The sequence below is a fragment of the Erythrolamprus reginae genome, chromosome 1 (assembly GCF_031021105.1).
Source record: "Erythrolamprus reginae isolate rEryReg1 chromosome 1, rEryReg1.hap1, whole genome shotgun sequence".
Lineage (NCBI taxonomy): Eukaryota > Metazoa > Chordata > Lepidosauria > Squamata > Dipsadidae > Erythrolamprus > Erythrolamprus reginae.
In genome coordinates, this window is record NC_091950.1 from 417,781,702 (window position 1) to 417,792,907 (window position 11,206).

General features: G+C 44.5%; 1 protein-coding gene across 1 annotated transcript in view; it reads left to right on the forward strand.

Moving 5' to 3' along the window:
• Positions 1–7,013, forward strand: part of CLTC (clathrin heavy chain) — a 166,748-nt gene extending 159,735 nt beyond the window's left edge. Inside the window, 2 exon segments of the mRNA XM_070735367.1 lie at positions 3,333–3,408; positions 5,156–7,013. Of these exon segments, the coding sequence (XP_070591468.1) occupies positions 3,333–3,408; positions 5,156–5,283 (204 nt within the window). The 3' untranslated portion in view covers positions 5,284–7,013.
• Positions 7,014–11,206: the final 4,193 nt, after the last annotated feature.

An 11,206-nucleotide genomic window follows, 5' to 3' on the forward strand; every position in this document is an offset into this window, starting at 1 on the left:
AGGAACTGTTTGCCGTTAATATATTTTTTAAAAGTGCAGGGCGTCCCATGACGTGGTTCCGATCGAGCGTAGTTTGGCTCTCCACGGTTTAAACCAGATTGTTGGTGGAGTTTATTTATTTTTTTTAAAAAAAACTGGTGTTTCTCCGGAGCCATCGGGGAGAAGGAGGTGGGAACCCCCAGTCACCACCACAGCCACAATGGGCCCTTGTGGAAGATCTCGGTCTCTCTCCCCCCTGCTTAGCTTTCTCCTTCTACCTAGATCTCTTAACCCTGGCGCCTTCCGTACCCTTTTCTGCTGATCTTTTCCTCCTTCGTAGTAGCAGGGTTTCCACCCTAAATGATGGGTTTTATAAAGACAATAAAAACGTAACGGGGTTGGCTGGATGTGCAGGCATTCCTCGACTTACAACAGTTCACTTAGGGACCAAAGTTAACGCCACTGAAAAAAGAGGCACGTTCTACCACCAATGGTGGACATGCACACAGGCAAAAAACGTCTGGAATGAAATAACAAATTGGTTAAAAGAAATAGTAAATGAAGAAATTGGAAAAAAACCCAGAATTATATCTATTTATTTTATTTATTTATTCCATTTTTATGCCGCCCTTCTCCTTAGACTCAGGGCGGCTTACAACATGTTAGCAATAGCACTTTTTTAACAGAGCTAGGCTATTGCCCCCACAATCCGGGTCCTCATTTTACTCACCTCGGAAGGATGGAAGGCTGAGTCAACCGTGATGAGATTTGAACCACTGACCTTCAGATCTACAAGTCAGCTTCAGTGGCCTGCAGTACAACACTCTACCTGCTGCGCCACCCGGCTCATTACTGGGTATTTTTAATAAAAAAATAGAAAAAGAGGTAAGATATCTACACATACTAACAGCTGCCAGGATAATATATGCCCAACAATGGAAAATAGACAAACTACCGGAAGAAAATATAATAATTAAAAAAATACTAGACTGTGCGGAGATGGACAGGTTATCTAAAAGATTAGAGGGAAAAGAAGAATCAGATTACTATAAAATATGGGCAAAATTTTATGATTGGCTAAAGAAAAGAGCAACAAAGAAATAACTAAAAATCTATGCAAAGCAACGCGTCGAATAAAAGAATTGAAAAAATTAATACTATGTGAAAGATAGCAAAAATTCTGTGATCAAACACCTAAAAAGTGGGGGAACTTTCATTTTCCAAATGTTGTAAGTGTATGTTTTTATGTATGTTTTTTCTTTTTTGTATGTTATATTTGAAAAAAACCAAATAAATAAAAGAAAAAAAGAAAAAAGGGACACACTTAACGACCGTTGTAGCATCCTCACACTGCTGTGATGAAAATCCAGACGCTCGGTGGCTGATATTTCATATCTATATTTCAGATTTATGAAGGTTGCAACGTCCAGTGGGGGTCAGGTACAAAGCCAATGGGCTAAAGGCCAAATTCCCTTCACAATCATACAGGGGAAGTGAGTCATTGAACTAACGTGGCTGTAAAATGGGCCAACTTTCATTGACTGTCTCACTTAGCAACAGAGATTTTAGCCTCCATTGTGGTCGTACGTCGAGGACTGCCATGTTCATCTTCTCACGCGCGTACGTGCTCTATGCTTTGGTTTCAGGGCCCATTATTTTGGGAAGAATATTTCAGATGCTTCTTACTGTAGATACCTTAAGCATAATAAAACACATTTTTGGGGAGAGTTTTTTTTAAGGAAAATTAAGGTTAGGAAAAGGAAAAAGGTTGCTCTGTTGATGAAAGGAGGGGAAGCTTCTGTGAGTTCAGGGAGGAACTTCTGCCTCCAAGCAAAGGCTGGATAAACATTAATTTTCCAAAAGGGGTTTGATCCATCCATAGCAAGATTTCTCCTGTGTTCTCCTCATGGGTATGGAATGCTCTGATGTCCTAGTGAACTAGTGATGGTTGTGTAAATGGGGAACTCTACATCCAGATACATAAAACTACTGTCAAATCATGCCGGCCATCCATCCAACAAGGGACACGCTGTTAAATACAGATTTAAAATACAGCAGTAGCCTTTTTGCTTCCTGTTGAAAATCAACTGTGCTTGGAAGAGGAATTTCTGCATGGAGTGCTACGTTCGTTCGTTCATTCATTCATTCATGCATTTGTATCTACATGGCCCATCTCAACAAAATGACTCTGGGTGACTTTATAGCAGGGGTATCCAACCTTCAAGACCTGTGGACTTCAATTCCCAGAATGCTTCAGCCAAGCCATGCTGGCTGAAGAATTCTGGGAATTGAAGTTCACAGGTCACAGACACCCTCACTATGCTTCTCAGCTCCATCATGCTCTAGGGCAGGGTTCGGCAACCTTAAACACTCAAAAGAATTACAGAGGACCTAACTCAGAAACCCCCCATTGAATTCTGGAACTGACCAAAAGCCCAGTTCCCACACCAGGGACTCCTCCTAGTGCAGCGTCCATTTTCCTCTATCTGTCCGTACCGAAAGCTCTATCAATTGTGGGGCCAACCAGCGATAGGGAGCCACAGCAGAGGGATGAAAGAGCCACATGTGGCTCCACAGCCATTGGTTGCTGACCCCTGCCTTATGGCAATGTTTCACAATCTCAGCGGCTTTAAAAATATGTGGCCTTCAACTCCTAGCAAAACCTGTTGGCTGTGGAAAATGACCAAGCCCAGCTCAAAGGAGGAGGTGTCACGGCAAGTCACCGCTGCCCATAAGAGATTTAAATCCAGCCCACCTTGAATTCCTTTCATTCTTATCCTCCCACCAATTTGCTTTGTATGTCAGTAGTTCAGATTCTTGTAGAGAGCTTAAGCTTGCAGTAAGTCTTCATACACCTTTAGTAGAGTGCCTACATTTCCTGATTTCCCTGGCGATTGACATTGGCTCGGGTCAAAGCTGCGCAAAAGCTTGAAGGGAAGAGAGGGGGTGGGATTACGGCGAGGTGATTGGGTGGCTTGAGCAAATTCCCTAGAACTCGCTACTTAAAATTTGCTGTGCCAAATGATTTCCCTGCAGTCTCTCCCCGCAAGATGCAAGCTAGACTTGAAGCCCTCCAGCAGCGAGATCTCCCCCCCACCCTCCCCACCCTTCAGGAGAACCTTCTTGGGACATCTCCTGCAAAACCCGGTGGCACCTTTAGACTGCCAACATTTTCTTCCCCAACTTGGGCTTATTTTATTTATTTTTATTTTATTTTTTTGTCAACAATTTCCTTTCTTTGACTGTGTTTCATGCCCCCCTGAAGGCTTTTCCACTTCTCTGCCAGCAAATGTAGGACGCTGAGTAACAGCCGTGTGGTTTCTCCTGATCTTTGGGTTCTTCTGTTTCCCTAGGTGGACAAGCTGGATGCCTCAGAATCGCTGAGGAAAGAGGAAGAGCAAGCGACGGAGACCCAGCCCATTGTTTACGGTAGGCACCACCATCATCTCACTCCCTTTTTTGAGATGAAGCATATTAGGCAGAACGTAGAGGAGGAACCAGAAGTAGTAATAATAATAATAATTTATTGGATTTGTATGCCGCCCCTCTCCGCAGACTCGGGGCGGCTAACAATAATAAACACAACATGTACAATCCAATAATAAAAAACAACTATTATAAAAGCAAACATACACATAAACATACCATGCATAACTTGTAATGGCCTAGGGGGAAGAGCTATCTCAACTCCCCCATGCCTGGCGGTATAAATGAGTCTTGAGTAGTTTACGAAAGACAGGGTGGGGGCAGTTCTAATCTCCGGGGGGAGTTGGTTCCAGAGGGCTGGGGCCACAACAGAGAAGTAATAATAGCACTAGCACTTAAGATTTATATACCGCTTCATAGTGCTTTTACAGCCCTCCCTAGGCAGTTTACAGAATCAGCCTCTTGCCCCCAACAATCCAGGTCCTCATTTTACCCACCTCGGGAGGATGGAAGGCTGAGCCAACCTTGAGCCGGTGGTGAGATTTGAACTGCTGAACTACAGCTAGCAGTTAGCTGAAGTAGCCTGCAGTGCTGCACTCTAAGCACTGTGCCACCCCGGCTTTAAGATTTGTGGACTTCAACTCCCAGAATTCTCCAGCCAGAATGGTTGTTGAAATCCACAAGTTATAAACAAGCCGCAGTGGCGCAATGGTTAGAGTGCAGTACTGCAGGCTATTTCTGCCTATCTGCTGGCTGCCTGCAGTTGGCAATTCAAATCTCACCAGATTCAGGATTGACTCAGCCTTCCATCCCTTCGAGGTCAGTAAAATGAAGACCCAGATTGTTGTGGAGTAATAGGCTGACCTTGTAAACTGCTTAGGGCTGTTAAGCAGTATATAAGTCTTAAGTCAGTGTTTTTCAACCAGTGTGCTGCGGCACACTAGTGTGCCGTGAGACATGGTCAGGTGTGCCGCGAAGCTCAGAGACAGAACGAAAGCAAGAGAGAGAGAATGGCAACAAGAGAGAGAGAGAAAGCAAGAGAGAGAGAAAGACAACAAGAGAAAGAAAGCAAGAGAGAAAGAGCGAGAGAGAGAAAAAGCAAGAGAGAGAGAAAGCAAGAGAGAGAGAAAGACAACAAGAGAAAGCAAGAGTGATAAAGAGAGAAAAAAGCAATAGAGAGAGAGAAAGACAGGGAGGGAAGGAGGGAGAGAGAAAGAGAGCAAAAAAGAGGAAGGAAGGAAGAGAAAGAAAGAGGGATGGAGAGAGAAAGTAGGAAGGGAGAGAAAGAGGGAGGGAGAGAGAAATAGAGCAAAAGGGAGGAAGAGAGAGGGGATTTTTTTTGTCCAAACTTTTTTTAGCCCCCACCCTCCCCCTGCTCAATGTGCCCCAGGGTTTTGTAAATGTAAAAAATGTGCCGCGGCTCAAAAAAGGTTGAAAATCACTGTCTTAATGCTATGGCTGTTAAAGTTGCCAAGATCAGAGATGCTTTAAAGGCCGAAGTGATGCGAGAACTGAGCAATGCATCCACAGGGGTGGTGTTGCTTTGTGCTAAGCCCTCCAGACAAACTGTGGAGGTTGCGGGCTTCCGTTTTAATGCTTGGCGTGGCCATTCCCCCTTGAGCCCGGGGCGTTTCCGCAAGAGAGGGCCCTTGCAGCTCAGGCTGTGGAAATTTCGGGATGGGGCTAGTCTTAAAAAAACGCAGCCTTTTAACCCCTTGCTCCATTTTCTTCCCTTCTCTTCCTTCCTTAGGTCAGCCCCAGCTCATGTTGACAGCTGGCCCCAGCGTGGCGGTCCCTCCTCAAGCACCTTTCGGTTACGGCTACACTGCCGCACCTCCGTACGGGCAACCCCAACCCGGGTTTGGATACAGCATGTAAAGAAGCCAGCGGGGAGCCAACATCCTTTTGTGTGGAACCTCCACCGTCCCTCAACACGCCAGACTCCGCAGGGAAAACAAAAAACCCAAACCTCATGTCCTCGTAACATTTAATTTTATGAAGGACTGTGTTTTTCTGTTTGTTCCTCCTCTCTCCTTCCTTCCTTCCTTCCTTCCTTCCTTCCTTCCTTCCTTCCTTCCTTCCTTCCTTCCTCCTCACTCACTCACTCACTCACTCACTAGCTCTCCATACCCTCCTCCCCACTCCCTAAACACCACCTTTCTTCACATTCCACCCCACCCCCCTTCCGGTGGGAATACTTTTAAATGTTCCAGCAGGCTTCTACCCACCCACCCACCCTTATTTTTTGCAAGTTTGCTTCTGACACGTGAACAAACAGACCCACTCACCCCCCCACACACCCCGTTTCTCTTGTGACTCTCTCTTCCCATTTGCACTCTTGGAAAAAGCGGTCCGATCTCTTTCGGTCCAGCATCCGTGAGTGGGGGCCGTTACTTCCCTCCCACCCCAAAAAAAGCACGTTTTCAAAAAAAGACATATTCTGGAAAAAAGGGGGGGCAGGGGTGGTGAAAGGAAGATTTATTGAGTTGGTGGGATTGAAATACTGAAAGATAAAATTTTGAATGGCTTGGCTCTGGGTAAATCAATAAAATTTAAAACGAGAGAGAGAGAGAGAAAGCTCGCAGGTAACATACCGAAAACCTGTCCTGAATTTAAAAAAACAACAACGACCCACCTTAATAGAGGCTCCATTTAATGAAACCTATGCAGGTTTCCGGTTTAGATGTACAGAAAACGCCACTGTTTTTTGCTCACTCTGTGTGTGTAATCCCCCCAATCTTTCCGTTGTGCTTAGTGCGCTGTTTAAAATTATTTTTTTTGTGGGGACCATTTTATATTCCACTTGAGGAACAAGAGGCAGGAGAGGGGAGGGCGCACCATAAATCCAATCTTGCGTGTTTCTGACTAACCTCGCCCCCCCAGTTTGTGTACGTTGGATATTGTGGTGTTCCCAAATCACTTCCTCCCCTCTGCTCCCCCACCCCACCCTCTCCCCCAAGTGTACAGAAGAGAGACAGAGAGAGAGAGAAAGAGAGAGAAAGAGAATTGAAAGGGGCGTTTGGGAAACCCCAATGGCTGTTCAGTTTTGCTTGTGCAATTGAAAAAAGAAAATGACTCAGATTGGAAAAAAAAAAAAGATAATAAATGACTGGACTGTGGATATCCTCTATAGTAGTTTTTCAGTATGTATCTCTTCAACCTCCTTTATAATGTATGCGCTTGGCCTCGAAACAGACAAACTACCAATATATAAATATATATATATATATATAAAGTTCGGCAGTGTTCTTCAGGTCCAAAAGCAGGAACCAGCAACTTAGCAATTTTTCCCTCTCCCAAATTCTGACTGTGGAGTGGATCTTTGGACCGGTGACTTGCACTGATGGGGATTCCTTGAGATGAATGGGAAATATTTGGAGCTATAAAACGAGGAAAAATTGATGGCACTTTTTCAAGCCCTCAGCTGGGCCTGAGCCACTGAAGGCGTTCTTCTTCCCAAGTAAGAAAAACAAAACAAAAAAAAAATCTTTAGGGTTGTAGTTTTGAGTGTTTCCAGTTTTAAATCTGACAAAAAAGATCATGTTATAGGTATGTTAAGTTGCCTTAATATATTTAGCTTCAAAATAAAAATTGACTTCAATGTTCAACGCTGTTTTTGAATGAGTGTCCTGTTTGATCAACGCAAATGGCCGCCTGCGGGTGGAACCAGAGCTCCGGATTTCACGTGGACCCAGCAGGTATGAGCTTAAAGAGAGCTGTTGCACAGATGGGAAGTCCTCAACTTACAAACGTTCGCTTAACGACCAGTTACAGCAGCACTCAAAAATGTGACGTAAGAATTATCCTCGCACCCGCAACCTTTGCAGCATCCCTAGAGTAATGTTTCCCAACCTTGGCAACTGGAAGATATCTGAACTTCGGCTGGGGAATTCTGGGAGTTGAAGTCCAGATATCTTCCAGTTGCCAAGGTTGGGAAACACTGCCCTAGAGTAATGTGATCCAAATTGGAAGACTTGCTAAAAGAGGCGAGTACTTGTGATAATTACAGCATCCCAGGGGTCGTGTGAACACCATTTATGTTCCCAACCAACTTCCGACAAGCCAAAAATCAATGGCGGAAGCCAGATTCATTTTAACAGCTAGTTGCTAGGGTTGGCTACAGGGAAGGAAATATTGCCACTTACAAAGCATTGGGTTACTTGCAGGAGAGACCTGCACGGCTAAACAAGCTCTGAGTAAAGCATTTGAATGAAGGAGGATTCAAAACCACCCCTCGAAGGTGAAAACAGCGGTATCTTTTCAACAAACTCCCATAGCTGCCTTCAAAAGCATCTCTGGGGTTATCTCTTGCCGCCTTATCAGAAACTATCCTTCGAGATAGGCCAGATTAGGAAACCAATGTCACACATCTTGGTATTTTTTTTTACTAGGTGGCTATGGTTAAAATCTTTTAAAGTCTGAATATGTTTCCTCCTCCTCCCCCCCTTTTTTTTTTTACTGTTGCAAAAATTAGAAAGTCTTGTTTTACTGTTGCAAAAATTAGAAAGTCTCAAGTTCTGTCCCGGATTTTTATTTTTAGACATGCACGCACAATAGCAATAACAATACCCTTTAGACTTCTATACTGCTTCATAGTGCTTTCACAACCCTCTCTAAGCGGTTTATAGAATCAGCCACTTGCCCCCAACAATTTGGGTCCTCATTTTACCCGGAAGGATGGAAGGCTGAGTCAACCTTGATTTGAACTGCTGAACTACAGCTAGCAATTGGCTGAAGTAGCCTGCAGTGCTGCACTCTAACCACTGCGCCACCTCGGCCCCCACGCATGCACACACAATGGCATCGTGGCTTAGTGGTGAAGATGCCAGTCTGCCACTCGGAAATTTGAGAACTCCATCCTAAATAGCTGCAGGTAATTTCTCTTCCTAAGGTGCAAGGTGAACTGTGAACTCTTGAGTAGGCATCAGGAAGGGCACCCAACCAGTAAATGCTCAGCTCCATCCAGTTGACACCACTCTACCCTGAATTAAAGGATTACAGTGTTGTTTTAAAATAGTTTTACCCACACACAAACACACACACACACAATCTCCCTTCTCACCCCTGGCCTGTGATTTCATGGGTCCTCTACTAGGAGTCTGGGAGTTTGAGGGTTCTGCGCTAGATTTTAGCTGTTCCTAGCATTGCACACTACTCTGGATAGAAAGCACCGATGTCATTCCTGTGATCTGCCGGAGCCCCCTCCCAACATCGGCCTTCACTTTTCACATCCTCTGGACGCAGTCCTACTCCTTCAGGATGCAGTCCTACTCCAGCGTTACATCAGCCTGCTTTCTAACATTGCTGTCGTTTAGCAGTTACCTGTATCTATCATACAGGCGGGGGGGGGGGGGTATTTAGTCAGCCGCCAATTGTGCAAGTTCTCCCACTTAAAAAGATGAGAGAAAGGCCTGTAATTGTTTGTAGCTGACCAAATATTTACTTTCCACCATAATTTGTAAAGAAATCAGACTGATTTTTCTGGATTTGTTTTCTCATGTTGTCTCTCCTAGGTAAGGTCTACCTATGTCGTCAATTACAGGCCTCTCTCATCTTTTTAAGTGGGAGAACTTGCACAATCGGTGGCTGACTAAATACTTTTTTTCCCCACTGTACATACCTATGAGCAAGAGGTGGGCTGCTGCCGATTCGCACCAGTTCAGGCAAAGCGGTAGTTAAGATCCTGCAATTCGGCGAATTGCAAATCCTGCTACTGGTTGGCCCCCCTGCCCCCTTTTGTCTTTTGTCTTGTTTTCCAGGCCGCTTTCCAAAAAAACCCAACATGAAAACAGCCTGAAGAACGGGCCCATTCCAGTAGTGTTGGGAATGGGGGCCTGCCCCTGCTGCGGAGGTTGTAGTAGCTCCAACCCTTGAGAGTTTCAATGGGAGACCGGACTGCCATTTGTCCGAAATGGTATGGGGACTCCTGCTTGAGTAGCAGGTTGGACTAGATGACCTACAAGGTCCCTTCCAACTCTAATCATAAATAAATACATCTCGACAACACTTGGAAAGTGGCAGGTTGAGAAGCCTTCTGAGTTAAAGACGCCTCATTCCTGCAAACATTTTCTGAGCAATTATGTGATCAGTTACCAGGCGGGAAGAAAGCAGCAGAGGGCACTGTGTGTGTTTGTTTTTGTGTGTGTATATGTGTGCACGCAGCTATTTCCCTACACCTTTTTAGAAAAGCTGGAGGTGGTCACGGAACTTCCCAACGTACAACCGCATCACACCACTTGGGTTGCAGGCTATTGCATCAGTTGCTTTCTGGTGTAAATATTTCAAGCTGCGGCAGTTGCCAATGGAGCAACCGCTTGCGGTATGTTTTGTAACTGGCCTGGCCTTATTCCCCCGTGAGCAAAACCCGGCTACATTCTCAAGATGCTTGTAAAGTTGAGGGCAACGGCTCCAATGACTTGGAGAAAACCCGAATCCTGCTGCAGAATTTGCACTCGGCCAAGGAGTCAGCGACAGCCAATTTGATCTAGTGGTTAAGGCACCAGGCTATAAAACCGGAGTTTAATTCAAGGAAAGCCAGCTGAGTGGGCCGATCACCGGGAGACTGGGAGTTCTAGTTTGAGTTAAGGCAGGGGTAGGCAAAGTTGGCTCTTCTATGACTTGTGGACTTCAACTCCCAGAATTCCTGAGCCTATCATGCTAGCTCGGGAATTCTGGGAGTTGAAGTCCACATGTCATAGAAGAACCAACTTTGCCTACCCGAGTTAAGGTGTAAAAGCCAGATTCGGCTAGCTTGCTGAGACAGCCGGCTGGGTGACTTGGGCCACGCACACTCTCAGCCTAACCCATCTCACAGGAGGAAAAGCATTACAGTCTTCCCTCGATTTCCGCGGGGGATGCGTTCCGAGACCGCCCGTGAAAGTCAAATTTCCGCGAAGTAGAGATGCGGAAGTAAGTACACTATTTTTGGCTATGAACAGTATCACAAGCCTTCCCTTAACACTTTAAGCCCCTAAATTACTATTTCCCATTCCCTTAGCAACCCTTTAGATTATTACTCACCATGTTTATTTATTAAAGTTTATTTAAAAAAATATTAAAAGCGGACAAAAGTTTGGCGATGACATATGATGTCATCAGGTGGGAAAAACCGTGGTATAGGGGGAAAAACTATGAAGTATTTTTTAACTAATATTTTTGAAAAACCGTGGTATAGACTTCGCGAAGTCCAAATCGAGGGAACACTGTACTGTAGTATCATAGTACTGCTCAAAAAAATAAAGGGAACACTTAAACAACACAGTATAACGCCAAGTAAATCAAACTTCTGTGAAATCAAACTGTTCACTTAGGAAGCAACACTGATTGACAATCAATTTCACATGCAGTTGTGCACATTCAACTTTATACAGAACAAAGTATTCAATGAGACTATTTCATTTATTCAGGTCTAGGATGTATTCTTTTGAGTTCCCTTTATTTTTTTGAGCAGTATATTTAGACATATACCGCTTCATAGTGCTCTACAGTCTCTAAGCAGTTTACAGAGTCAGCATCTTGCCAACAATCTGGGTCCTCATTTACCAACTTTGGAAGGATGGAAGTCTGAGTCAACCTTGAACCTACTGAGATTTGATCTGCCAAGCTGCTGGCAGCTGGTAATCAGAAGTAGCTTGCAATACTGCACTCTAACCACTGAGGAAGTGTTGTGTGTGTTAAGTGCAGGGTAAAAATCTAATATAGGTAGTTTGTTTAGTGACCACTCATTCATTCATTTCATTTATTGGATTTATATGCAATAAATCACTGAGTTATGTCGTCAATGAAACAAGTGAGTTAAGAC